General features: G+C 41.1%; 1 protein-coding gene across 22 annotated transcripts in view; it reads right to left on the bottom strand.

Annotated features, from left to right (window-relative positions):
* The window catches only part of DMD (dystrophin), a 2,668,835-nt gene that overhangs the window by 147,373 nt on the left and 2,495,239 nt on the right, over positions 1–26,223 (bottom strand). For 16 of the 22 annotated variants that reach the window (XM_060407875.1, XM_060407877.1, XM_060407874.1 and 13 more), the window contains one exon: positions 2,921–2,982. In XM_060407875.1, coding sequence (XP_060263858.1) covers positions 2,921–2,982 — 62 coding nt within the window. Of the gene's footprint in view, positions 1–2,920; positions 2,983–9,066; positions 9,231–26,223 lie in introns of those variants that run through there. The other 6 variants (XM_004021987.6, XM_027962899.3, XM_060407884.1 and 3 more) reach the window with 1 other exon arrangement.

Consider the following 26,223-nt stretch of genomic DNA (forward strand, 5'->3'; position numbering starts at 1 on the left):
GCACACACAGAAGGCTCTCAATAAATGGAAGATGCTATGTAACGTGTTACCATTTGAATAAAAGCCTGGGAAATATGTGATTGCAACAAAAATATTGAAAATGTAAGTTTTGAAAGCCGAAAATAAAATTTCAACACTTAGTTCATTTCCAAGATGTTTGTTGTTAGGAGGGCAAAACACAAAATTTCAAAAATGGGGGGAATGAATGGTGGTGGAATTGACCACATATTTATGATGGCAGCATTTTATTCCATGTAGATGAACTCAATTAAGTTGATTTCATCAAAGAATAAGTCTGTTAACAAATGAACTCTAAATTTCCCTGCAACTGTAAAATAACATTATCTTCCAGAGTCAGGTGATTTGCCCAGGGTTACTAACCATGCCAGATTACCAGCTTGAATGATCAAGCTACTGAGACAACTTTAGAAATACGGTGATAAAAAGCATATTTAATTCTGATTGAAGATGCAAACACCTCTTCACTGAGAGTTCATAATTAGCTCTATATCAACCTATGTTTGTGAATTCTCATTGCAGAGTACTTCAAAGTAAGCTGGTAGAGTGTACAATGCAATGAAATGGAAAGATGGCTGAGGTACATTTCCTTTAGGTGAATAAAAAATGATTACAAAAAGAATGATTCAACTTTTATAAAAATGTATGTATAGAGAGAAATTTTTGAGGATACCTGCTAGATGGTTAAACATTAGTTAGCTAAGAGGTGGGTAACAGATGATTTATCTGTTCTTTTTTTGGTAGCTTATTTATATTTTTTAAACATTTAAAAATTTGAACAAGTATTGATTCTATAATAATTATAATTTTTCATCTTTTTGTGCATATGGAATTTTAGTTCCCCGAGCAAGGATCAAACTCATGCCCCTTGCAGTGGTAGCTCAGAGTCAATCCCTGAGCCACCAGGGAAGTCCCCCTCATTTTTAAATAAAAGTAAATTAAAATTTTATAACTAAAGATCACTGTGATTAGAATAGGAAAAATTACAAGCGGGTTGAGCCCCTGTAAACCAGAGGTTATAATCAGTAGGTCCAGTTTGAATAAGCTCTTTACTGAAAGATTTCTAGTTTGTCTTGAAAAATCCAGTCTTGAGAGCACTGAGCTAGGATGACCAGCTCCCTCAGCACAGCCACTGTCTACTTCAGATGAATTCTCATTCTCTCATTTACCAAAACATAAGCATTCAAGTTTTCCACCTGTGGTCTTAACAATCCAGCATAAAAGCCAGAAACCTTCTGCAGGGGCTGAAAATGCAGCACTTGAAGATTAGTTGATCCCGATTTTCCTTCTGTTTTTAGAAGTGTGTGTGTGTGCATACATGCCTGTACACACACACACACACACACACACACACACACACAAATACACACACTCTTACTGTGAGACTAGGCTGACATATTACTTGTATTGAGTATCTCTGGCTAGTAGAATTTTAAGTGACTTTTCTTTCACACACTTTGGCTTTTTTTTTTTCCAGATTTTGTAGAAGGAACTTCTATCATTTATATTTTTCTTTATGTTCAATCTTTTATTTTATATCGGAGGACAGTTGATTAATAAGATTGAGTTAGTTTCAGGTGTACAGCAGAGTGATTCAGCTATACATATAACTATATATTATTTTAGGTTATTACAGAATATTGAGCAGAGTTCCCTGTGCTACATCATAGGTCCTTATTGGAAAAGTTTAGGAAAACAATCAGGGCAGGGGAGACGCTAATATCTCCTATCCCTGTCTTCATGTGTGCATGTTCAGTCGCTCAGTCGTGTCTGACTTTCTGCGAGCCTATGAACTGTAGCCCATCAGGCTCCTCAGTCCATGGGATTTCCCAGGCAAGAAAACGAGTGGGTTGCCACTTCCTCCTCCAGGGGATTTTTCCCAACCCAGGGATTGAACTCATGGCTCCCACACTGGCAGGCAGAATCTTTACCACTGAGTCACCTGGGAAGCCCCCACGCCCTGTCTTCATAGCTGGAATTCATTAACCAAAGGGAACCAATGGCAGAAGGACAGTAGGAGCTACACACAGGTACGTGGCTACATACACGTCAAAAATATACGTCTGAGTATCCTGATTCCCATGGGTTTTCTCACAAAACTTAAAACCCAAAGAGTTCACCTCGTGCATTTCAGTCTGTAAATACATCTACTCACAAAAAAGTCTTTAAAAATATTTAGTAGTAGAGAAGGCATGGCGATTTTAAATTAAAACAACAACTAGTTACAATGTGAGGGGATTCGGTTCAGATTATTCCTGAGGGATCAAAAATGGCAGAGAGTGGACTTTCATCAAGCATTAAAAAGACTGCTGTTTCACCGTTATTTGGAGGCTGTGCATCTGTTCAAAAAATTCCAAGTTATGGGAAGGGTGGGTGCTGCCAGGCTCTCACACAAACACAAAACAAGCCATCTAGACAAATCATTGAAATGTACATGCTAATAACCTGATGTGCTTAGGATTATGAGCACTGGAGTGACTGCAGAAAATTCCTTGACACAACATTCATGGTTTGGCAAAAGTGTTTTCTTGGTTTCACAAGGAAGAAATCAATCAGGACAACTTCAAACAGTTTTCTTCCTTTGGGGGAAAAAACTGCCATCCATTGCAAGTACTTTTTTCCCATCCTTTTAAGCAACAACAACAAAAAAACTAGTAAGGCCTTTTAACCTGCTCAGATACACTGAATTTTCAGGAATGAATGAAATCCTAAAACTTATTTTTAACCAACCTCGGAAAAAAAGAAAGCTAATGGTCAATTTTGAATAGAAAGGTGCTGCTGTTTTTCATTTCTTAAAAGAATAGTGATATATTTAGATAACAAATGGCTTGCACACTACAAACTACTTTATCCTATGAGTCATCTGTCATTTCATCTGGAAGAAAGATGGCCATGTCCTTACCTAAAGACTGGTAGAGCTCTGTCATTTTAGGATGGTCCCAGCAAGTTGTTTGGGTCTCGTGGCTAAAACATAAAACACAAAGAGAGACTTTAGAATTTAGAATGAGTGATAGAGAAAAAGAGAGACCAAAAAAAAAAAAAAAAGCACAAAATGCTTTTCGGTCATTTGGTTTCATGACTTCAAAGGACTTCCATCCTGTACTGACAAATGTTTATTTTACAACAGAAAGGCCCCTACCTTTGCTTTCAATGGGAAAAGCAATATGATCATGATTTTGTAACCAGCATTTGTTTATTTTTTGCACCCACATGTTGGGTGCACTTCTGTTATCAGAAAAGGGCCTGGATATGTAATCAATAATTGAAAATCAGGGTTTCTTCAGCCATCCAACTCGGAACATACTGAAAGGACACAGACAAGGGTTATTCAACTCTGTCAAAGAGATACTGGACATTAATCTCAGAAATCAGTCACCTCGCTTCTCACTTGCTCTCACTGCCCCTGACATGTTTCCCTTACTTTCTTCTCCGTATCCAGATCTCATCTCCATGATGATGTCAGCTTAGGGTTTATCCATTGCCCGACTCACAGATCATATCTTCCCTCTTCCCATTATTTTAGAATATATTTTTGACTCAGCGCTCACTACGCCACTGCACCTTTGCCTATGTTTACTTGGGCCTGAATGAAGCCTTCACAGTTCCCTTCCATTTCTTGAAGTTTAGGTAAATGTGGTTGCCAGCTATCAGCTCCTGCTACAAAAAGAACAGAACACCTTTGTTCCTCATTCGATTCCGGGAATAAACCTAGGAGAGATAACTACATATACTTTTCCTTTACTTTGGACCATCTACATAAATCACCACAGCATCATATTTCCAGTTTTGGGGGATTACCTGACTGGCCTTTGATGCAGTAAAATGCAGTAAAATGCAGCCTATTCATCATCTTTCAGGGAAAAGGGTGGGGGGCAGATGGAGAGAGGAGAAATGGCTTAAATGTGGACACTTGAAGGGGAGCAGAAAACACAGAGGCTGCACACAGAAAGAGGAGCTTGCGGAGGCCAACAAAGTCAAGTGTAGGTGTTAAATCTTAGGATTAGACTCTGCCTCTGTGGCATACTAGCTGTGAAATTGGGGGCTGCCCCGCTCACCTAGGGGTGTTAAAGGATGAATTAGTAGAGGTCAGTGACTGATACCCTCTGGCACTCAATATGTGGTCATTTTTGTTATTATGTGGCGCCCCCAAGTTGTTGTTGATTTAGCCGCTCAGTCGTGTCCGACTCTTGTGACCCCCATGGACTGTAGTTTGCCAGGCTCCTCTGTTCACGGGATTTCCCAAGTTACTGCCCCTTGAAAGCAAACCTTTCATTAGTTGATTATGATAGAGGTGAGGATCCAACTGTGGTAAGTCAGCCACACCTTAAGACCTTTCATGGGGGCAAAAGCAATGCTCAATATGTACTGCCTCTGTTTTACAGAAGATATGCAAAACGGAGAAACATTTATGTGGTCTGCTAAATATAACACAATCACAAATGACACAAAGATGTATGGCAGTTCCCCAAGCTGTACAACTTCAGAGACCAGCCCTCTGATATTTCCCAATCAGTAACTGAACAGTGAAGGCCAGTGAAAGAAATCTACAAGAAAGGGTTCCTTGCTGAAGGGCTGCTTCAGTCTCTTCCACACCTGTCCGTTTCTGTTTGACTTTTCCACAGAGGCAATCTGCATGTGAGGAGTAGACAGGGGCTTCTCAGCCGAGCGAATGTAGCAGAGCAGAGTTCAAGTCTTGCAGAGCAAGAAAAAAGATACAGCGCATGCTGTAGGGAGTTTTAGAAAGCCCCATGTCCACAATGGTTTATGATCTGTAGAAGGGGTGGGAGGGACGGGTACTTTATATGCACAGCACAAGAAGGCTGCAGCTTGCAGCTTCATAGAGAAAAAAAGTGTTGCTTATTCTCAAGCATTTTTTTTTAAAGCTCCGAACGAGACCATGTACCAATTCTGTACACAAGTACCCAGCAAGGAAAGATTACCTGCTATGGAGCCCACCCTGCATTTAGGCCTCTGCCATTTCCTATGGCCATCATATGTGAGCCCCAGGGAGAGAGGGAGGGAGAAGAGGGGGAAAGCACGTGTGTCCACACGTACAGGCTCTTATTACACACGCTGTGTAATTATAACACACCATCTCCACCACGTGTGGGAGGACTGGAGCATCTTCAATCGATGGGCAGAAAAACATCTGTCTGAACTGATAAACCTGACCTGACAGAGACAGAGAGAACCAGTCTGAAAAGCCACCATCTGTAATGGACGTTAAATTGGGGGAACATGGGCAAGAAGTAACTTGTATCAAATGCAATTCCCAAAGAAAAGAGAAACCTGCCTCCAAGGGACAGGAGAAGAGACTGAATGGGAGCTTCAGGGAGCTCCCTCCCTCCAAAGATTTTATGACTGTTGATACATTTACACCTCTACCTTTTAAAAAATAATTATTTATTTGGCTGCACTGGGTCTTAGTTGTGGCATGTGAGATCTAGTTCCCTGCATGCGTGTTAAGTGGCTTCAGTCATGTCTGACTCTGCGACCCCATGGACTGTAGCCCACGAGACTCCTCTGTTTATGCAATTTCCCAAGCGAGAATACTGCATGGGTTGCCATGCCCTCCTCCAGGGGATCTTCCCAACCCAGGGGTTGAAGCTGGGTCTCCTGAGGCTCCTGCATTGCAGGTGGAGTCTTCACCACTGAGCCACCAGGGAAGCCCCACTTATTCCAGTGACTAAAAATTATGAAAGGGATTTTAGAAATGATCATTTAATCCATCCATCTACAGCGAAATTGAAATGTCCTTTATGGGAAGAAGGAAAACATTCTAAGCCTCCACTTCCATACTCCATTCCTGAGCTACCAGACACTAGTTAGTCCTCCCTAGGTACTCATTCTCTCTCCCAATTACTTGTGATTCTGGGGGATCTGAATAACCTACATCAATGAACTCAAACCAGTCCAAAAGCCAGTCTTCATTTACCATTTTTGTCTTCCTCTCCAACACACAAACCTTTTATTTTGAAGCAATGCAAAGTAACTAGAAAAACAGATCTATATTTCACCTTTGCCGAGTTAGCTTCACTTCAATTACAATCCAGCAGTAAGTGAAAGAAGTGAGCACAAGTGCAAAGAAGAAAAGAATAAAGGGTGGGACTAATCCTCCCAACTAGAAAAATAATCTTTTAATCATTTAATGCTAAAAATGACTGGCAACATAGCTGTAACGACTTCGGCTTTGGGAGTAACTATATGGAGAACCAAATACACATTTCACTGTACGTGGGTATTTTTGATGAATCCAAGGCCCGGTGAGACATATTTAACCTTCTAAACAGATAGGAAAGATGAGTATGAACAGGATGAAACGGTAAACACAAACTTGCATAAGACCTATCTACATTCTACCTTATAGGACAAATCAATTATTGGTCTCTGATCAATACTGGTTTTTACAGCTATATTTCTGACTCTGTGCCTATCTTCAAAAACAGTAACTTCAGTAACTCCATGAGAAGCAGCTCAGGTTCTCCATGAGAAGCAGCTCAGGTTCACCTGGAATATACAGACAATATAGAAAAATATGCTGTGCTGGGGAGGTGGTGGTGGACGGATGGTAGTACTGCTTTTTAGCAACTGTCTTTTCTGCACTTCACTTTTCACATCGTTAATGCATTCCCCATATACCATGTCCAACTCGAAAGGCAATTCTGAATCCTGCTCACAAGTTAATGGTTATATCTTTGTTCAGCCTTCCTGAAAATAGTGATGTTCCACATAGATCAAAATTCTACACATGCATTCACAGAGACCAGCCTCATAAATAATCCTTAAAATGCCCTTTAAATCTTTAAAAAAAAATGTTATTGATTTTGGCCATGCTGGTTCCAAAACCTGGCATCAGATATGCCTCTCTGAACAGCCTTCAAACTCTGATCTCCTCCCTCCACCTCTTTTTAATGTGTACAAGCCACCATAATCTCTCTTTTCCCTTTTATTTTGGGCCATGATAAGAACGTAAAACAAATTAAAATACACAATCACTGGATATGACAAAAGACCCTGGCAACACCTACGTGTCAATAATAAGAAATTAAAACATTACTCCACTGAGCACAGGACTGACCTAATTTCCTACCACACAATTTAAATTTTCTCTCACCTTCTTTAGTTTCAAGTAGCGTGTAAGGTTATTATAACCATCTCAGAGCTGTTCCTACTGTCAGTGCTGGAATATCAGACTTACTGGAATTGCTTTTTTAGTTTCTTTAAAAACAAATACTAAACACTTAGAAAAAGTAACAAAATTCCACTGTTCTCCCCAGGAAAATGGCAGTTGCCTAATTAAACTAAGATTTCTTCTGCCACCACTGTTATTTGGTACTGAAAATAATTCCAAACAGTTGCCCTTTTAAAAAATATCTTTCCACTATTTCCCAGGGAGGAAAGTGATCCCTATGCAGCGATATAAAGGTAGCGTTCTCTTGCGATTTGCAGAGGATTAGAGTTTGGCTTCATATATAATCTGAAGCCCATTGATCCACACACAAAATCACTTCCCTTTAATCTGGGGATCAGACGCTTTTTCTAGAGAAACCTTGGCATTTGCATGCTGAATGCTGAACTTGGCTGCCACTGCTGGAAGACTCGAACGGTGGGAATGGGAAAATATATTTAAAAGTTTCTGCTACTGTGGGTAGGGAGTTTAGGGGGGTGGGTGTCAGTGTAAACCTCAGATATCCTATTCTAGTCCCCATTTCTTGTTCCCTGTGATTGTTAACATTTTATTCTCTTCGGCTCAAGCCAGGGCAAAGATGATTGCCTCCGTGACTGTTCCAGCTGTTACTCCTCCTCCGTTCTGTTTGCTTTTCAGGGCTTAACTCCCACCCACCCTCAACTTCAGCCAAAGCAATTTCACTTCAGGGTCGTGTCCAATCCAAGATCAAACAATGATGACTGAAACCAATTCCACGGTGATCAAGGGTCAGAAACCTTTCATATAGCCATGTTGTTTCATTTGCTCTTCTGCTTTTCCAAGAGGAACTGGATTCTCCAAAGAGGGGATTTGGGATAAGGAAATAAAAAATCTAGACAAAAAAGAAAGGGTGATGGGGGATGACAGGGAGAGGCCACAAGGATAAAGAAGCCAAGAGACCAAGAACAGCTTGTTGGCCACATAGGTTTATTTCACTTAAAGACTTTGGTTCATCACTTACACTGGATGATTTTTTTTTTTCCACGTTAAAGTATTTTATAATTAATAATATGTCTCTCTTGGGCAACCAAACCCTTTCAATTCAAGCTTCAAACTTAACTTCAAATTGAACGGAGATAAACAGCGTCCTGCCCTATTCATTGTCATGATTTGACCAAGAATGACAAACTTTGCTTAAAGACCAGCACAGACACCTGGAGAAACGCGAGAAGGACACCCAGAAATGACTCCACGTTCAATCCCAGAGGGCAAAGAGGAAAAAAAAAAAAAAAACAATAAACACCCTGAATCCTCTATGTCAAATCCTTGACTTTTAGGCTCTCCTTGCCTTTTCTTTCTCTCCTGATTTCTCCAAGTCTTGGGGCATGGGACGAACACAGTAGAAAATGCAACGAGGGAAATGTCAGTTGGAATCCTCGGAAGAAATCAGGCAGAAAGTTGACCTTTTGGCACTTGCAGCGCAATGGAAGGTAGAGCCTGGCGCGCCCCTTCCTTCTGCGAGGTCTGGAGACGGTTTAGGAAGCCTGCCTGGCTTGCGTCCACACAGATAGTCCGGAAAGGAGCAAAAAGCTCCCGCAGCTCCAATCCCCGCGTGGGGAACGTTCTGTCCCCTCTGGGTACTGTGAGACATCAGCCTTTTCTCTCCGAGCCCGTCCCAAAGTCGGGGGAAGGGGCTCCCAGCGAGCCAGGGGGGAGCCCCGGGGGCGCACCTGCTGCGGCGCTGTGGGGACTCACGGGGGGACCTTGCCCTGATGGCCGGCCGTCTGGAGCCCGGGATCGAGCCGTCACGCGAGTCCAAGTTTTGGCCGCCTCTGCTAGCACCCTGCTCGCGCCACAAGTGCACGGACTGCGGCGATCTGAGGGCGGCGCGGTGCACTTACCCTTTGAGCTGTTCCCTCATGGCTGCTAGGGCTCCGCGGTCGGGGGAGCGCGTGAGCGGAGGAGTGAGCTTCCCAGAGCCGCCGGGCTCCCCGAGAGTCAAGCGCCGCCGCCGCCGTCGCCGTCGCCGTCGCCGCCGCCGCCCAGGCTCGAAGCTGAAAGCACTGCGGAGGAGCCGGCGCGGGCTAGCAGGCGGGCTGGCGGGCGGGCGGCGCGCGGGAGGGGGCGCTGCAGGCAGACGGGGCGGGGCTGGGCCGGGCTCCGCCCCTACCTAGCGCCCTGGGAACCCGGACTCCGGGAGACCCGGCAGTCGGGGCTTTCAAAACGGAAAGGAAAAAGAGAAAAGCAAAAGAAAGACGGAGCAGGAGATTTAAGGTAGTGCCGGGAACCTGGAAGCCACACATTGCCCTACCAGCACCCCCTTAAATCCTCCAGCGAGACAACTTGTTGCCTAAATAAATGACCTAGGTGCAAATGACCTCATCGCAGATAATTAAGTGTGTGGGCTCAAGAGTTTGCTTTTTAAAGAGTGAAAGATAAAAAATTCACGAGCATAATTCTTCCTCCCCCTGCCCCAATCGAAGATTAAACTGATGGAGCTGTAAGGACATGAAATTCTAGTTTCGCTTATCCTGGGCTAACTAGGTTTTAAGGAAACATTTGTGTATTTGTGACAGCAGTGGTTCTCATCCTGTAGTCCCAGGACCAGCAGCATCGCCTGGGAACTTAGAAATGAAAATTCCCTGGGCTCCAGCCCAGAGAGAGCTACTGAATCAGAAACTCTGAGCACAGTGAACTTTGAGAACCAGTGGTATAGACTCTTTAAATAAAAACCACCACCAATGGTGTGGTATGGTGTGGTCTTTTAGTATTCTTCAGAGAAATCTAAAAGGAAACCATTTCCAATGGAACGTTCTATTGGAAAAGTTACAGGGCCTGGTAGTTCAAATACTTCTAATTGCAGAGTTTGCAATATGACGACACAGGTTAACTATGCAAAATTGTGACAAGCTTCGAAATATTCCAAAGAGAAGAAAGCCTTTATGAGCACAAGAATTTTTCTCAACCTTCACATAATATCTTTGATTAAAGAGTCCAAAGGGTATTTTCAGATAAACTTCCTTAGTGGTTTCATTGTCCCTGTTTGTCCATTTATTTTGTTGGCCTGCTTTTCTTTTTATCGTCTTTCAACCATTTCATTTTCACTCTCTGTTCTGGTTGATTCATTCTTCTTCAGCTTACAGTTTAAAGGGTTCCCCTTTTTCTTTTTTAATGTCCTCTCTCTCAACATTTCCCCCTCACTCCTTCTAGGCCAGAATGTTTGAGCTGAAAGGATTCTAGCTGTCAATCTCCTTTTCCTATCTGCTACATCACAGCAAAAGAGGCAAAAATAATGTGCATGAACCAAAGGTAAAGGGAGTGTGAAGTTTCTTCATTACCCTAGACAAACCACATACAAATGTAAACTTTATAGGGAATACACCTTGCACGCAGGTCTGATTGGTGTTGCTATTTTAAAACAAATAGAGCACTTCTTGGGGCTTCCCAGGTGGCTCAGTACTAAAGAATTCATCTGCCAATGCAGGCACTGCAGGAACTGCAGGTTCGATCCCTAGGTCGGGCAGATTCCCTGGAGGAGGAAATGGCAACCCACTCCAGTATTCTTGTCTGGAGAATTCCATGGACAGAGGAGCCTGGTGGGCTACAGTCCATGGGTCACAAAGAGTCAGACACAACTGAGCACACACACAGGCACTTCTTGCATTGTACCTGATACACTGAGACATTATTGCTATCTTTTAGTTATTTTGAGCCAGTGATTTGTGGACTCGGCTGCTATTAAAGTCTGAGAAGCAGAGGGCACACCAGGACTGGCTTTGCGTGAGGCTGTCCCTTGGTCTCATTGGAGATTCTAGGTCTGCCCCTATCATTGGGGAAAAGGGATTCCTGTTCTGTGATAATGAAGTGGTGTGGTGGCCTTTGCAGTTAATCAGTGATGTCACCTCTGTGTCAATGTAGCAAGTGAATGACTTAAATATTGTTTATATGTATTCCAGTGAAAAGATGCAAACCTTCCAGTGTGGACATTTGTAAATATTGGAAACATTGTCTTTCTCTTCCTTTCTAGTTTGTTTGTTTTACACTTTTAAATTACCTGCTTGAGATTCGGGGATTCTGCTATGTTTCTCTTAAATCAATGCTCAAGTCTACTTTCTCAGTGTCCAGCTAGAAAACTACTCAAAACAATTCATTGGGAAAAAAAGGGAAAATCAGAAATTATTATTCAAATTTTCTCTTACATTTGACAGATGGCAATCCTCAAAAATATATCGTTAGGTTCTTTTTTAGACTGGTGTTATAGGCCCTTTGAAGGCTTCTTCCCAAATCTCGATGTTGTTTTCAAAACTAAATACAGAAAGCATTATTAAGAAATGAAAAGGTCATCACAGCAACTATTTTGTTATTTATTTCAGTTAGAATATCAATTTTGCTTATTAGGGAAAGCCGTTAAGAAAAGAATATAATTTATATATTTTCATTTCATATATCAATTATATAGTGATGCCATGTATGATAAAACATTAATTGCTTGCTTGTAGTAGCTCTCCTCTTCCTCCTCATTATTACTGTTCTGATGTGAACCACAGACCATAAAGCAACTTAAGTTTAAACCCTGCCTTTAAAACCTACCACAAGCTGCTGGTCCCTCGTACCATGGCTGGAATGTGGCCATGCAAAGATTGGAACTAGGGAGTCTGGCTTCAAGGCCCATGTAATTAGCTACTCTGTCAGGCTGCCGTGCAGAGAAGTGGCTTCTCCTACTCTGGAGGAAGATCTGTATGTTTTCTTCTGTGCTCATGAGCGATCCCACTGCTGGCTGGCAGCAGAGGAGAGTCAATTTGCTAGAAACAGAGGTAAGGAAGGAACTAAATAGATAAGGTCTAGGAAGGCCACCTAGTACATTTTTCCATACACCAAACTCGTCTTTGAACCACTTAAACGTTGTTGGTACTTAGAAAAAGGAGGACCTCTCTGATCAAAGGGACTATACTGGGTATCTCCCCATTCTCTCTTCCAGCTCTGTTCTATGCCCTTTTCCACCCTGCTCTATGGCCCAGGGGGTTGGACCTCTGTGGATGGCATCAATCAGGCTCTCTTGCCCTTTGGCTTTCTTTCACTTTCAGCCAATGGGAAGCAGTGATGAAAGGCCTATAGCAGGAGATGAAAGGGTAGGAGGAGAGAGATGTCGGGGTATTTATTCCCCAACCTCCCTCCTGTTGTTCTTGAGCCTGCCAGTGGCCGAGTTTCTTTATGGGGCCATGAGTCTCGCTGTGTAGTCATTTCTACAGCATCAGCATGCTCCAAGTACCTTAAACCATTCCCTCTTCTCACCCTTGTTCTTTCTCCTACAGTGCTCAGGCTTTAGTAAATAGTCTTTCACCACACTTTCTACAAGTCCCACTTTTGAGTGTATGATCTGGTTTTTCTCCCAGGACCCAGATCAAACAGGGACCCACCCAGTCAAAGTCACCCTCTGGGGTACTTGGCTGGTTGCTGAGTAGGGACCACTGATTAAGGAGAAAGTCAACTCCACCAGTTGGAGCTGAAAAGGAGATTAGACTTGGTCACTGGATAGATATTTCTAGAAGCCTCCTCTGTAGGCCCCAAAGGAGATTCTGGCCTACTGGGGATAAAAGCAAGTCAGTAATTATAAATGGTGATCACATCAAGAAATAGACAAGAAACAGATGATTCTTTCTCAGGGCTTTAGGGCTCTCCTCGATCTCTGGGAGAATGTCAAGGTAGGGATTAGAGAGGTGGGCACATCGGGAAGGACCTGGTGTGCTGATCCAAAGTTTGACCTGCATGCTAAAAGGTACAGGTGAGCTTTGTAAGGAAGGAATTTAAGCATGAGTGTGGCTCTGTCAGATTCCTCTTTCAGAAAAATCACTCTGGCAATGGTGCAGGGCTGGATCAGAAGAGTCTGGAATTAGGACACTGGATACAAGTTGACTGCAGCATGAGGAGGATCTGAACAATGACAGCGGCAGAGAGACTGGGGAAGTAATACAGCAGTGTTCAAACTACAGGAGCCTTGACTGATTGGACGTATACATGGGCTAGAAGGAAGATCTAGGGCCATGGTCCTCAGGCCTGGCTGCCACTGGAATCACGTGTGGAATGCTAAAAAAGTCAGATGCCTGGGTCTTACCACCCTGAGGTTGTGATTTAATTGGCTTTGGGCACTGGGACTTTTAAGGCTCTTCAGGTGATTCTGACATGCAGCCAAGGTGGAGGATGACTAGAGGATTATTGTTCTAGAGTGACTCCCAAGATTGGGTGAGTAACACTCACCAAGCCAGCACTTTCAGCCAGAGGGGGGACAAATTTAGGCAGAAGAGGGTCAGGGAGAGATGATGAGTTCAGTCTTGAGCCTGATGACTCAGAGGTGGCGGTGTGAGGTGAAAGGCAGGCGGACACCCGAGTCTGGAACTCAGAGGGAAGGTGGCAGGAATAGAGCTATCCTTTGGACATGGTAGTAATGCATGGCGTGGGTTTGGATGATTCCATTTAGGTGTGTGTGTGTGTGTGTGTGTGTGTCTGTCTGTCTGTCTGTCTGTCTGTCTGTCTCTGTGTGTATGTGTGAAGATTCAAGGGTGGAGGCCAGGCTGTTCCTATCTTCTACCAATACACCCCTTTTCTTCTGAGCTGCTTACGGTTTCAATGTTAGCCTGACTTTACCAGGGTGAAATGAGGATCAGCAAGGGAAAGGAAACGACAGGGAATGGGCTGCAGTGGGGACTTGCCTGGGTATGGCCCTAAAGGACTTCACCACCTGCTAGGGTCCAGCTTCCTTCTGGCTGCATGAGTCTGCATCCAAACTGCATTTTGCTCCTTCACTAATCTTAAGTATGAGTGCATGCTAAATCACTTCGGTCATGTCCCTGACTCTTTGCTACCCCATGGACTGTAGCCTGCCAGGCTCCTCTGTCCATGGGATTCTCCAGGCAAGAATACTGCAGTGGGTTGCCGTGCCCTCCTCCAGGGGATCTTCCCAACCCAAGGATCGAACCCACCTCTCTTAAAGTCTCTTGCATTGGCATGTTCTTTAACACTAGCACTACTTGGGAAGCTCAATCTTAAGTATATAACCTGTACCATTTTATAAAAATTAATTTGGAATATAGGTATTGCTTCAATTAAGCCTAACACACAGTTTATAGTAAAATTTCAACATTTGGCTATCTATCCAGTAAACACATAAGGATCTCGTGTTTCTCTTTGCACAGTACAAGTATTAGCCATGAACAGTGAATCAGACATCTAACAAATCCTTCCAGTGATGGTGAGTCATTGTTAGGGCAAATACCATGGTGTACTAATTAAAATATGTGTAAAAATCCCTTTCGATCAATCTGAAACCCTGCATCTTGGGGATATCAGCATACCCAGTCAGTTCGCATTAACTGGTAAGTGAAGGGACCACCACATTCAGACACAGCGTACTTCACACCCACACAAAAGCCTATTTTTCCAGGCTCTTCCCCTGCAGGGAGGCAGAGTAAGCCAGACTGAACAAAGTTCTCTGAGCCAGCTACCATGTGAACCAGAGATTTCAGCACACAGGCTCCAGAGGAAGTCACACTGGGCTTCTCTCTCATACAGTATTCTTCTAATAAGATTTTTCAAAGCTTCACCGAGCCACCTATATCAGACTGAACATCTAGAAAAGATGTGAAGTTTAGCATCTTCACTAAAATCAAGCCACACTCCATTAACCTCACAGGCCCAGCAGTTCCTCCCTGGCAAAGAATTCTGCTGTGTACCTATTAGCCTGCCAACTACGGAGCTACCCCGGTATAGGGAGCACACCACTTCCAGCTCAACAGCTCAACAGCTCAACGTGGATGCTGGTTAAGGTGGTTCAGGCAGATCTGCATTTCTGGTCCACCTTAAGGACAGCTCAAAGCTGTAACTATTAGTCTGCCTTTCCCAAATGGCAGTGCCAAATAACAGGAATTTCAAAACTAGGCAGAAATTCTGACACTCCGCAAAATCTGCCTTCCTCTTCAGCTACAAATAAGGCTTTGTATTCGATTAGACTCACAGCAGGTGAAAACCCCAATTAGTGAATTCATTCTGGGGCCTCTTCCTACCTTCCTCCCACACACCACCCTAACCAAAAAAAAAAAAAAAAAAAAGGAAGTCTTTTCTCAAATCACAAGCAGATTAACTCTTTGGTCTACCCAATCAAACTGTTCACCACATGAAGAATTTTCCTAGGAAAGCTGGAGGCTGTTTAAAGATGTACCTTTTGTGACTTCATAATGGGGGTTACAGAAAATCCCATTTTGCCAGATTTTATTGTTCTCTTCCAATCCATAAATACTCTCAGGTTTTCTGATCAATCTAGAAATTACAGTTTTTCTTTCTACCTGAATACTCGCAAAGCCAATATTATCTAAAGCATGATTAATGGACAGTCTGCTACAAGAGAGAATTATTTTTAAGTTATGTTCTTATTTTGGTATAGTTGAGGAGAGAGAAAAATATTAAATTTTAGTTTAAACACTATGCTTTGGCCTTAGGAAGCACACAAAGTCTATATTTCATACTTTGCAAATATTTATTTGTCAAAGGAAATTCATCACTGGACTCGGTTAGAGATTTGGTTTGAACGTCCAAAAAAAAAATAAATAAATAAAGCAAGAACAGCTTGAGTTTTTAGAGTGATTTACCTATACTTTGTCAGTTGCTTCTGTGGCAATAATTCAGAACCCAGTTTTATTTATGAGCATATGATTAAAAAAGAGCAGCTTTGTCTTTTTTTAATTGTTTTAGTCCTGTCACTTTTCTTGAAACAAGTCGTAGGACTTATTATCCACAAGAAAATACTGAACATACATCAGATAGTAAGGCAGCTTTTAGAGGTAGTCATCTGTTACTGTCGGAGGTTCATTTCATTTTGAGGCTTTTTAATTAAAATGCGAAATTCTACATACATTCCTGCCTAAATTACCCCCTTCTGAAATAGTCGAACTTCATCAAAAAAAAAAAAAAAGTTAAATCCTAATGTAACCATTTTTAATACTTCTGACTTGGTTCTTGAGATCCTATAGTGGGGGTGGGGTGGGGGTGGGGTAGTAAACAAAGGAATTACCAGTCAATTAAGTGAACAAGGAAGTCCTCTTAAATTGAAACAGATAAGGAAAATTTAATATTCAAATGCTACCCTATGAAGACACTAGGGGTTTTTTTTTTTCCCTTTGAGATGAATATCTACCAGAATCAAAAGCAGCTTCTTAATCTTCAGCCAGCGTAGCTCCACATTCTAGCAGAAGCATTAACCAGAGCAAGGCAGAGCTCTAGACCAATTCTGCCCCTAGAGGCCAGTCACTTAACCCTTTGAGACCAGTTACTTAACACCTCTGGAGCTCTGGTGGTAAAATTCAGACACTATTGCAGGAGGCTAGAGTACAGGTCAAATCACACATTGACTATGAAAGCAATTGGATGGCTGGAGAATACTCTGTTCATGCCAAGTAGCTGGTTGGGTAGGTATATTTCCTGAAGTGAAAGTGCTCAATCGTGTCCGACTCTTTGCAACCCCATGAACTGTAGCCCGCCAGGCTCCTCTATCCATGGGATTCTCCAGGCAAGAACACTGGAGTGGGTTGCCATTCCCTTCTCCAGGGGATCTTCCTGACCCGGGATCATACCTGGGTCTCCCGCATTGCAGGCAGATTCTTTACCATTTGAGCCACCAGGGAAGCCATATTTCCTTAAAGGAAACCCAAGAAGTTCAGGAATACTGTTAGGAATACAGCACGAAATAAATTTAGCCTGTCATTTTAACTTTTCGTTTTTAGACTGTTACATAAAGAAAAAGGAGAGATCTAAGAGTTCTAGTCTTTTCTCTTTAGCAAGTTTCAAAGGGACCCTTTCTTTCTTTTGTTTTTTACATTTAAGAGGGAAACAAATGGGTAAAATAAGATTTTTTTTGAGGGTGGGGGAAATAAATCACTAACCATCAGCCTAAGATAGGAGTAAAGTTTATATCAAAAGGTCTTATTTTAGGGGGCTGAGGCTAAAATAGCAAGACTATTCAAACATGTTAAAAAATATATTCACATTGCTATTGGCCAAAGAACAAGTGAATGTTGGTTTCATGGGGGACAGCAGGAGAGAAAGATTCCTTACACTCTGGTAGAGAAGGACTCTGAGTGCAGGCCTTGATTAGCCAGGATGTGGGAGGAATTCCCCACAAGAAAGGGAAATGGAGGTTAAAAACCTATTTAACCAAGTAATGATTCACCAAGGGCTGAATCTTATACTTCAGCTGTCATTTTGTCCAGACGCTTTTTGAAGATAAAAGGGAAATATGAATGCAAAGAATTTTAACTAATTCACAGATTCCCAAGAAGTCTTTTTCATGTCCCATACCTAGACTAAGTTTTGCTGCTAAATATTCCCGTATATTCATTTCTTTAAATGACTGCAATCATGGTATATTTATGGAGCACCTACATATGTCTTTGCTTATCAGTCAAACTCTTCTCATTTTTCATTATCATTAGTAACACCTGGAAAGTGTCTGGAGGATGGACTTGGAAATATTTTAATATTTCAACATTATAATCAGGTTCCTCTCACCAGAAAGACTCAAATATGGCACTGACCTGAAGGAGCTTACAATCTACTTGACACAGATTCACATGTGACGAACCCCAATATCAGACAGATTATAAATATAGAAATGGAGGGGAAAAAAGCCAAAAGAGAGAGGTGGTTAGTTTGACCTCTTGGGATTAGGGTACATACATTTCAATTAAGAGCTAATTAGGCTTATACCATCAGGCTTCATGCATGTTTCTGTTAGTGTAAGAAGAGCTAAAGTAAGTTTCTTAAGTTGACTGTGAGCTAACCTCTCATATTAATAATTTACTAAGGCATAGATTTTTTTGGGAAAAGTTAACATACTGCTGTGTTATGAAATCAATTATGCTTTTCTGGAATACAAAAAAGTATTGGGCCATTATTGGATTTTATGTCTCAGGAAGGCTAATACACAGAAAATACCAACTGTCCCATTAGAATATGAAATCACAAACTTGATTTACTGTCAAGCTTGTAGTATGGAAATCTAGGTCCTTACAGCTTGAAATTACTCTCATCCCTTAGAAGCTTATTCTCATGTGTTGGCTAGAAAAGAAAAAAAAAATGGCATCACCGTGGACAGAGGAGCCCAGCAGGCTATAGTCCATAGGCTCACAAAGAGTTGGACACAACTGAAGTGACTGAGCACATAGCACGTACTTTTGAATATTCTTCTCTTTGAACAGAATTAAATTTGGGGTGGGAAGAAATAAGCCTGGAAAAGAGGGTGTGGATTAGAATGGAAATATATGCTATAGAGACTCTTACAATAGTCCAGTTATGATATGATAAAGGCCTAAACTAACAAAGTGCCACTGGAAATTGGTGAGAGGGTTGAATTCAAGACAGATTACGGGACAGAATCAATGCTGCTTTTCAACTAATTGGAGGTGAGGACTAGAGGGAAGGAAAGATTAGGATTTTTGATAATGACATCATTACCTGAGGATTCAGATTTGTGTTTATACTGTATGTGTATTTACACCTCACGTTGTTCCACAAAGCCTCTAGGGCAACTTCTGAGACTGCATAAATTTCAAAAATTAATAGATAAAATTCAGGGTTAAGGAAATAGAATGAAATATGAAGAAGGGAGGAAAAGTTACAACCCAGATTTGAAGACCACATAGTTTGGTATCCTAGTAAATTTAGTTATGTACACCAGCCAAAATGAGAAAGACAAACAACATAAAGTGTTGAAAAATATATGAAGGAACTAGAACTCTCATGCTTTGCTGATAGGAATTTATGTTGGTATAATAACCACATTAGAAAACTGTTTGGCAGACTGTATAAAAGCTGAACATATACATTCGCTATGACTCAGAAATTTCACTTCTTGATATATTTCTGAAATGGATATATACATATGTTCACCAAAAGACACATTTTAGGATGTTTATGATATTTCTTTTTGGTGTCATATGTCCATCAACAGTAGATTGTAACATTTAGCACATTTACACATTGGAATATTATACAGCAATGAGAACAAACAACTTCATACGACAGGGATGAATTCAAAGCTTAAAAAGCCAGATATGGGGGGGGGGCGGTCCTAAAACGGTGGAGGAATAGGACGGGGGGATCACTTTCTCCCCCACAAATTCATTGAAAGATCATTTGAACGGTGAGCAAATACCATAAAACAACTTCTGAACACTGGCGGAGGACACCAGGCACCCAGAAAGGCAGCCCATTGTCTTCCAAAAGAGGTAGGACAAAATATAAAAGATAAAAAGAGGCACAAAAGAGTTAGGGGTGGAGACCTGTCCCAGGGAAAGAGTTCTAAAAAGGAGACTTTTCCAAACACCAGGAAACCCTCTCACGGGCGGGTCTGTGGGGAATTTTGGAATCTCAGAGGGCAACATAACCGGGAGGAAAAAATAAATAAATAAAACCCACAGATTAGGCACCTAGCTGCAATTCCCAGCAGAGAAGTAGCCCAGATGCTCGTGTCCACCACCAGCAAGTGGGGGCTGAACAGGGAGGTGTGGACTGCATTGCTTAGGGTTAGGACTGGGCCTGAATGCCTGAGGGCAATCTGAGGGAGCTACCTTGAGACAGCAACCCAAACCCTGGGATAGCTGGGGGTGGGGAGGAGTGGGGAGGTGGAAAGAGGAAAGAGAGAGAGAGAAAGAACTTTCCCAGGAAAAGCTCCAACCTAAGGCCCTGCCGGCCCTGCTCACAGAACAAAGGAATGAGCAAATACCAGAGGACAGCTAGCTGGCTGTGGGCTGGCCCATCCCCCTCCAGAGGCAGAGAGGCAGGCAGGCAACAGCCAGAGCTGAAAGGCAAGGAGCAAACTCAGCCCCAGAGACAGCATCCCCTACCAAATTGTGAGTAGGCTTCCAGTTGCTAACCAAGTCTTCCTGGAATCCTGGACAGCTGACATCCACCAGGAGGGCTGCAGCCAGAGATCAGCTCCCCAGAGGAGATGCATGGCACAAATGAGATGGTGCTCCCACTGCGCACCCAGGAAACCAAGTGGCTGAGACCAGGGAGATGATAAGATGCACTGCACCTGGGGAGAGTGTGCTTGCCAAGCACCTGGTCACCTGAGCTGCTTGGACATGGGAAGGGCACAAAACACAGGCCCAACTGAGTCTGTGCCTTTGTGGAGTACCCATGAACCTGAACCTGAGCAGCATAGACCTGGGAAGTGCACGCCCCAACATTCGAATCATAGGAGTCCCAGAAGAAGTAGACAAAAAGAAAGGCCATGAGAAAATACTTGAGGAGATAATAGTTGAAAATTTCCCTAAAATGGGGAAGGAAATAGCCACCTAAGTCCAAGAAACCCAGAGAGTCCCAAACAGGATAAACCCAAGGCGAAACACACCAAGACACATATTAATCAAATTGGCGAAGATCAAACACAAAGAACAAATATTAAAAGCAGTAAGAGAAAAACAGCAAATAACCCACAAGGGGATCCCCATAAGAATAACAGCTGATCTTTCAATAAAAACTCTTCAAGTCAGAAGGGAATGGCAGGACATACTTAAAATGATGAAAGAGAAAAACCTACAGCCCAGATTACTGTACCCAGCAAGGATCTCAATCAAATATGAAGGATAAATCAAAAGCTTTACAGACAAGCAAAACCTCAGAGAATTCAGCACCACCAAACCAGCTCTAGCACCACCAAACCAGCTCTAGCACCACCAAACCAGCTCTCCAACAAATGCTAAAGGATCTTCTCTAGACAGGAAACACAGAAAGGGTGTATAAACTTGAACCCAAAAGAACAAAGTAAATGGCAATGGGATCATACTTATCAATAATTACCTTAAACATAAATGGGTTGAATGCCCCAACCAAAAGACAAAAACTGGCTGAATGGACACAAAAACAAGACCCCTATATATGCTGTCTACAAGAGACCCACCTCAAATCTAGGGACACATACAGACTGAAAGTGAAGGGCTGGAAAAAGATATTTCATGCAAATAGAGACCAAAAGAAAGCAGATATAGCAATACTCATATCAGATAAAATAGACTTTGAAATAAAGGCCATGAAAAGAGACAAGGACACTACATAATGATCAAAGGATCAATCCAAGAAGAAGATATAACAATTATAAATATATATGCACCCAACATAGGAGCACCACAATATGTAAGACAAATGCTAACAAATATGAAAGGGGAAACTAACAGTAACACAGTAACAGTGGGAGACTTTAATACCCCACTCACACCTATGGATAGATCAACTAAACAGAAAATTAGCAAGGAAACACAAACTTTAAATGATACAATGGATCACTTAGACCTAAAATCTATAGGACATTTCACCCTAAAACAATGATTTTCACCTTTTTCTCAAGTGCACATGGAACCTTCTCCAGGATAGATCACATCCAAGGCCATAAATCTAGCCTTGGTAAATTTTTTTAAAAAATTGAAATCATCTCAAGCAAATTTTCTGATCACAATGTGGTAAGATTAGATGTCAACTACAGGGAAAAAAACTATTAAAAATACAAACATATGGAGGCTAAATAACACGCCTCTGAATAACCAACAAATCACAGAAGAAATCAAAATATGCATAGAAATGAATGAAAATGAAAACACAACAACCCAAAACCTATGGGATTCAGTAAAAGCAGTGTTAAGGGGAAGGTTCATAGCAATACAAGCCTACCTCAAGAAACAGGAGAAAAATCAAATAAATAACCTAACTCTATACCTAAAACAACTAGAAAAAGAAGAAATGAAGCACCCCAGGGTTAGTAGAAGGAAAGAAATCATAAAAATTAGGGCAGAAATAAATGCAAAAGAAACAAAGGAGACCATAGCCAAAGTCAACAAAGCTAAAAGCTGGTTCTTTGAAAAGATAAATAAACAAACCATTAGCCAGACTCATCAAGAAACAAAGGGAGAAGAATGAAATCAACAAAATTAGCAGGGAAAATGGAGAAGTCACAACAGACAACACAGAAATACAAAGAATCATAAGAGATTACTATCAGCAACTATATCCCAATAAAATGGGACAACTTGGAAGAAATGGACAAATTCTTAGAAAAGTATAACTTTCCAAAACTGAACCAGAAAAAAAATAGAAAATCTTAACAGACCCATCACAAGCACAGAAATTGAAACTGTAATCAGAAATCTTCCAACTAACAAAAGCCCAGGACCAGATGGCTTTACAGGTGAATTCTATCAAAAATTTAGCGAAGAGCTAATACCTATCCTACTCAAACTCTTCCAGAAAATTGCAGAGGAAGGTAAACTGCCACACTAATTCTATGAGGCCACCATCACCCTAATACCAAAACCAGACAAAGACGCCACAAAAAAGTAAACTATAGGCCAATATTACTGATGAACATAGATGCAAAAATCCTTAACAAAATTCTAGCAAACAGAATCCAACAACGTGTTAGAAAGATCATACATCATGACCAAGTGGGCTTTATCCCAGGGTTGCAAGGATTCTTCAATATTTGTAAATCAATCAATGTGATACACCACATTAAAAAATTGAAAGATAAAAACCATATGATTATCTCAATACATGCAGAGAAACCCTTTGACAAAATTCAACATTCATTTATGATAAAAAGCCTCCAGAAAGCAGGCATAGAAGGAACATACCTCAACATAATAAAAGCCATATATGATAAATCCACAGCAAACATTACCCTCAATAGTGAAAAATTGAAAGCATTTCCCCTAAAGTGAGGAACAAGACAAGGATGCCCATTCTCACCACTATTATTCAATATAGTTTTGGAAGTTTTAGCCACAGCAATCAGAGAAGAAAAAGAAACAAAAGGAATCCAGATTGGAAAAGAAGAAGTGAAACTTTCACTCTTTGCAGATGACATGATCCTCTGGATAGAAAAGCCTAAAGACTCCACCAGAAAATTACTAGAGCTTATCAATGAATATAGTAAAGTTGCAGGATATAAAATTAACACACAGAAATCCCTTGCAGTCCTATACACTAACAACGAGAAATTAGAAAGAGAAATTAAGGAAACAATTCCATTCACCATTGCAACGAAAATAATAAAATACTTAGGAATAAATCTATCTAAAGAAACAAAAGACCTATAGATAGAAAACTATAAAACACTGATGAAAGAATTCAAAGAGGACACTAATAGATGGAGAAATATACCATGTTCATGGATCCAAAGAATCAATTTACTGAAAATGAGTAAACTACCCAAAGCAAACTATAGATTCAATGCAATCCCTATCAAGCTACCAACAGTATTTTTCAGAGAATTAGAACAAATAATTTCACAATTTGTATGGAAATACAAAAAACCTCTAATAGCCAAAGCAGCCTTGAGAAAGAAGAATGGAACTGGAGGAATCAACCTGCCTGACTTCAGGCTCTACTACAAAGCTACAGTCATCAAGACAGTATGGTACTGGCACAAAGACAGAAATATAGATCAATGGAACAAAAAAGAAAGCCCAGAGATAAATCCACACACCTATGGACACCTTATCTTTGACAAAGGAGACAAGAATATACAATGGAGAAAAGACAATCTCTTTAACAAGTGGTGCTGGGAAACCTGGTCAACCACTTGTAAAAGAATGAAACTAGAACACTTTCTAACACTATACACAAAAATAAACTCAAAATGGATTAAAGATCTAACTGTAAGGCCAGAAACTATATAACTCCTAGAGGAAACCATAGGCAAAACACTCTCTGACATAAATCACAGCAGGATCCTCTATGACCCACCTCCCAGAGTAATGGAAATAAAAGCAAAAATACACAAATGGGACCTAATTAAATTTAAAAGCTTTTGTACAATGAAGGAAACTATAAGCAAGGGGAAAAGGCAGCCTTCAGAATGGGAGAAAATAATAGCAAATGAAGCAACTGACAAAGAATTAATCTCAAAAATATACAAACAACTCCTGCAGCTCAATTCCAGAAAAATAAGTGACCCAATCAAAAAATGGGCCAAAGAACTAAACAGACATTTCTCCAAAGAAGACATACAGGTGGCTAAAAAGCACATGAAAAGATGCTCAACATCACTCATTATCAGATAAATGCAAATCAAAACCACAATGAGGTACCATCTCATGCAGGTCAGAATGGCTGCTATCAAAAAGTCTACAAACAATAAATTTGGAGAGGGTGTGGAGAAAAGGGAATCCTCTTACACTGTTGGTAGGAATGCAAACTGGTACACCCACTATGGAGAACAGTGTGGAGATACTTTAAAAAACTGGAAAGAGAACTGCCATACAACCCAAAAATCCCACTGCTGGGCATACACACTAAGGAAACCAGAATTGAAAGAGACATGTGTACCCCAATGTTCATTGCAGCACTGTTTATAATAGCCAGGACATGGAAGCAACCTAGATGTCCATCAGCAGATGAATGGATAAGAAAGCTGTGGTACATATACACAATGCAATATTACTCAGCTATTAAAAAGAATGCATTTGAATCAGTACTAATGAGGTGGATGAAACTGGAGTCTATTATACTGAGTGAAGAAAGAAAGAAAAACACTAATATAGTATATTAACACATATGTATGGAATTTAGAAACATGGTAATGATGACCCTATATGCAAGAAAGCAAAAGGGACACAGATGTAAAGAACAGACTTTTGGACTCTGTGGGAGAAGGAGAGGGTGGGATGATTTGAGAGAATAGCATTGAAACATGTATATTATCATATGTGAGACAGATCACCAGTCCAGGTTCAATGCATGAGACAGGGTGCCCAGGGCTGGTGCACTGGGATGACCCAGAGGGATGGGATGGGGAGGGAGGGGGGAGGGAAGGTCAGGATGGGGAACACATGTACACCTATGGCTGATTCATGTGAATTTATGGCAAAAACCACCACAATATTGTAAAGAAATTAGCCTCCAATAAAAAATTTTTTTAAAGCCAGATATATATATAAGAGAGTACATGCTGTAATATTCCACTTATATAAAGTACAAAACCAGGTCAAATGAATTTATGCTGCTCAGTGTCATGACACTGGTTCCTCTTGGAGGGTGGGTAAAGATTAGAAGCGAGCACAGTGGAGCTTCTGGGGGCTGTAATATTTTGTTTCTTGATCTGGATGCCAGTTACATGGGTGTGTTCACACTGTGAAAATTCTGTGTTTATTTAAGAGTAAGCCTTTTTTGATATAACAATATATTTCAATAAATTTTAAAGGGGATATAATTTTGCTGTGGTCTTCCTGGATACCAAACAAAAGAAGAAATATAAAAGGAAATATAATGGATTTATTATTTGGATTATTGATAAGGGGAAATGAACACAATTCTTTAAGTGAAACAAAATAAAATCTAAATTCTGCTGTTAGATATAAATAAAATCACTGCCTGGATTTTCAGATGGGAGTCATTGCATGATATCAATTTTCAACAAAATCCCTTTCAGTAGTTGTCTTTGCAGACATAAGCTAAAGATATGATGTAACCTTATGGGGATCAAGGCAAACTGATCCAAGAATGTAGCTTTCTATGACCAGGCCTGTGGGATGGAAAAATATGGTACAGTGTTCTCCCAAACTAGAGGTCATGAACTGTTAATAGGTCATGAAATCTACATAGTAGATCACCACTAATGTTGTTTTTAATGAAATAGAAAAGAATAGGAAATATGAGAATGAATTAGATATCAAGGATAAGTCATGCTTTGTGAAATACTTCTTTCCATTGTATAAACACACAATAGACAGAGAAATACTTACAGATAGAGATACATGTGTTTGCCCTGGAATGCTACATAAAATTTAATTTTTTCTGGGGATTGGGCAAACAAGATGAAAGCTAGAAACCTCTATTGCACAGAGAAATGGATGGACTGTATTCCTATTGGACAATTAATTATCCATAAATAGAATTCCTCTCGACTGAGATTTGGACGGAAGCAAGGGGCTGACAGTTTGCAGTTTTATTCCCCAGTAAGAGCTGGAGCATTACGAGAGACTGGAGGGGAATTAAGAGATGCAGGAGCGGGAACAAGC

Source organism: Ovis aries, chromosome X (assembly GCF_016772045.2).
Source record: "Ovis aries strain OAR_USU_Benz2616 breed Rambouillet chromosome X, ARS-UI_Ramb_v3.0, whole genome shotgun sequence".
Taxonomy (NCBI): domain Eukaryota; kingdom Metazoa; phylum Chordata; class Mammalia; order Artiodactyla; family Bovidae; genus Ovis; species Ovis aries.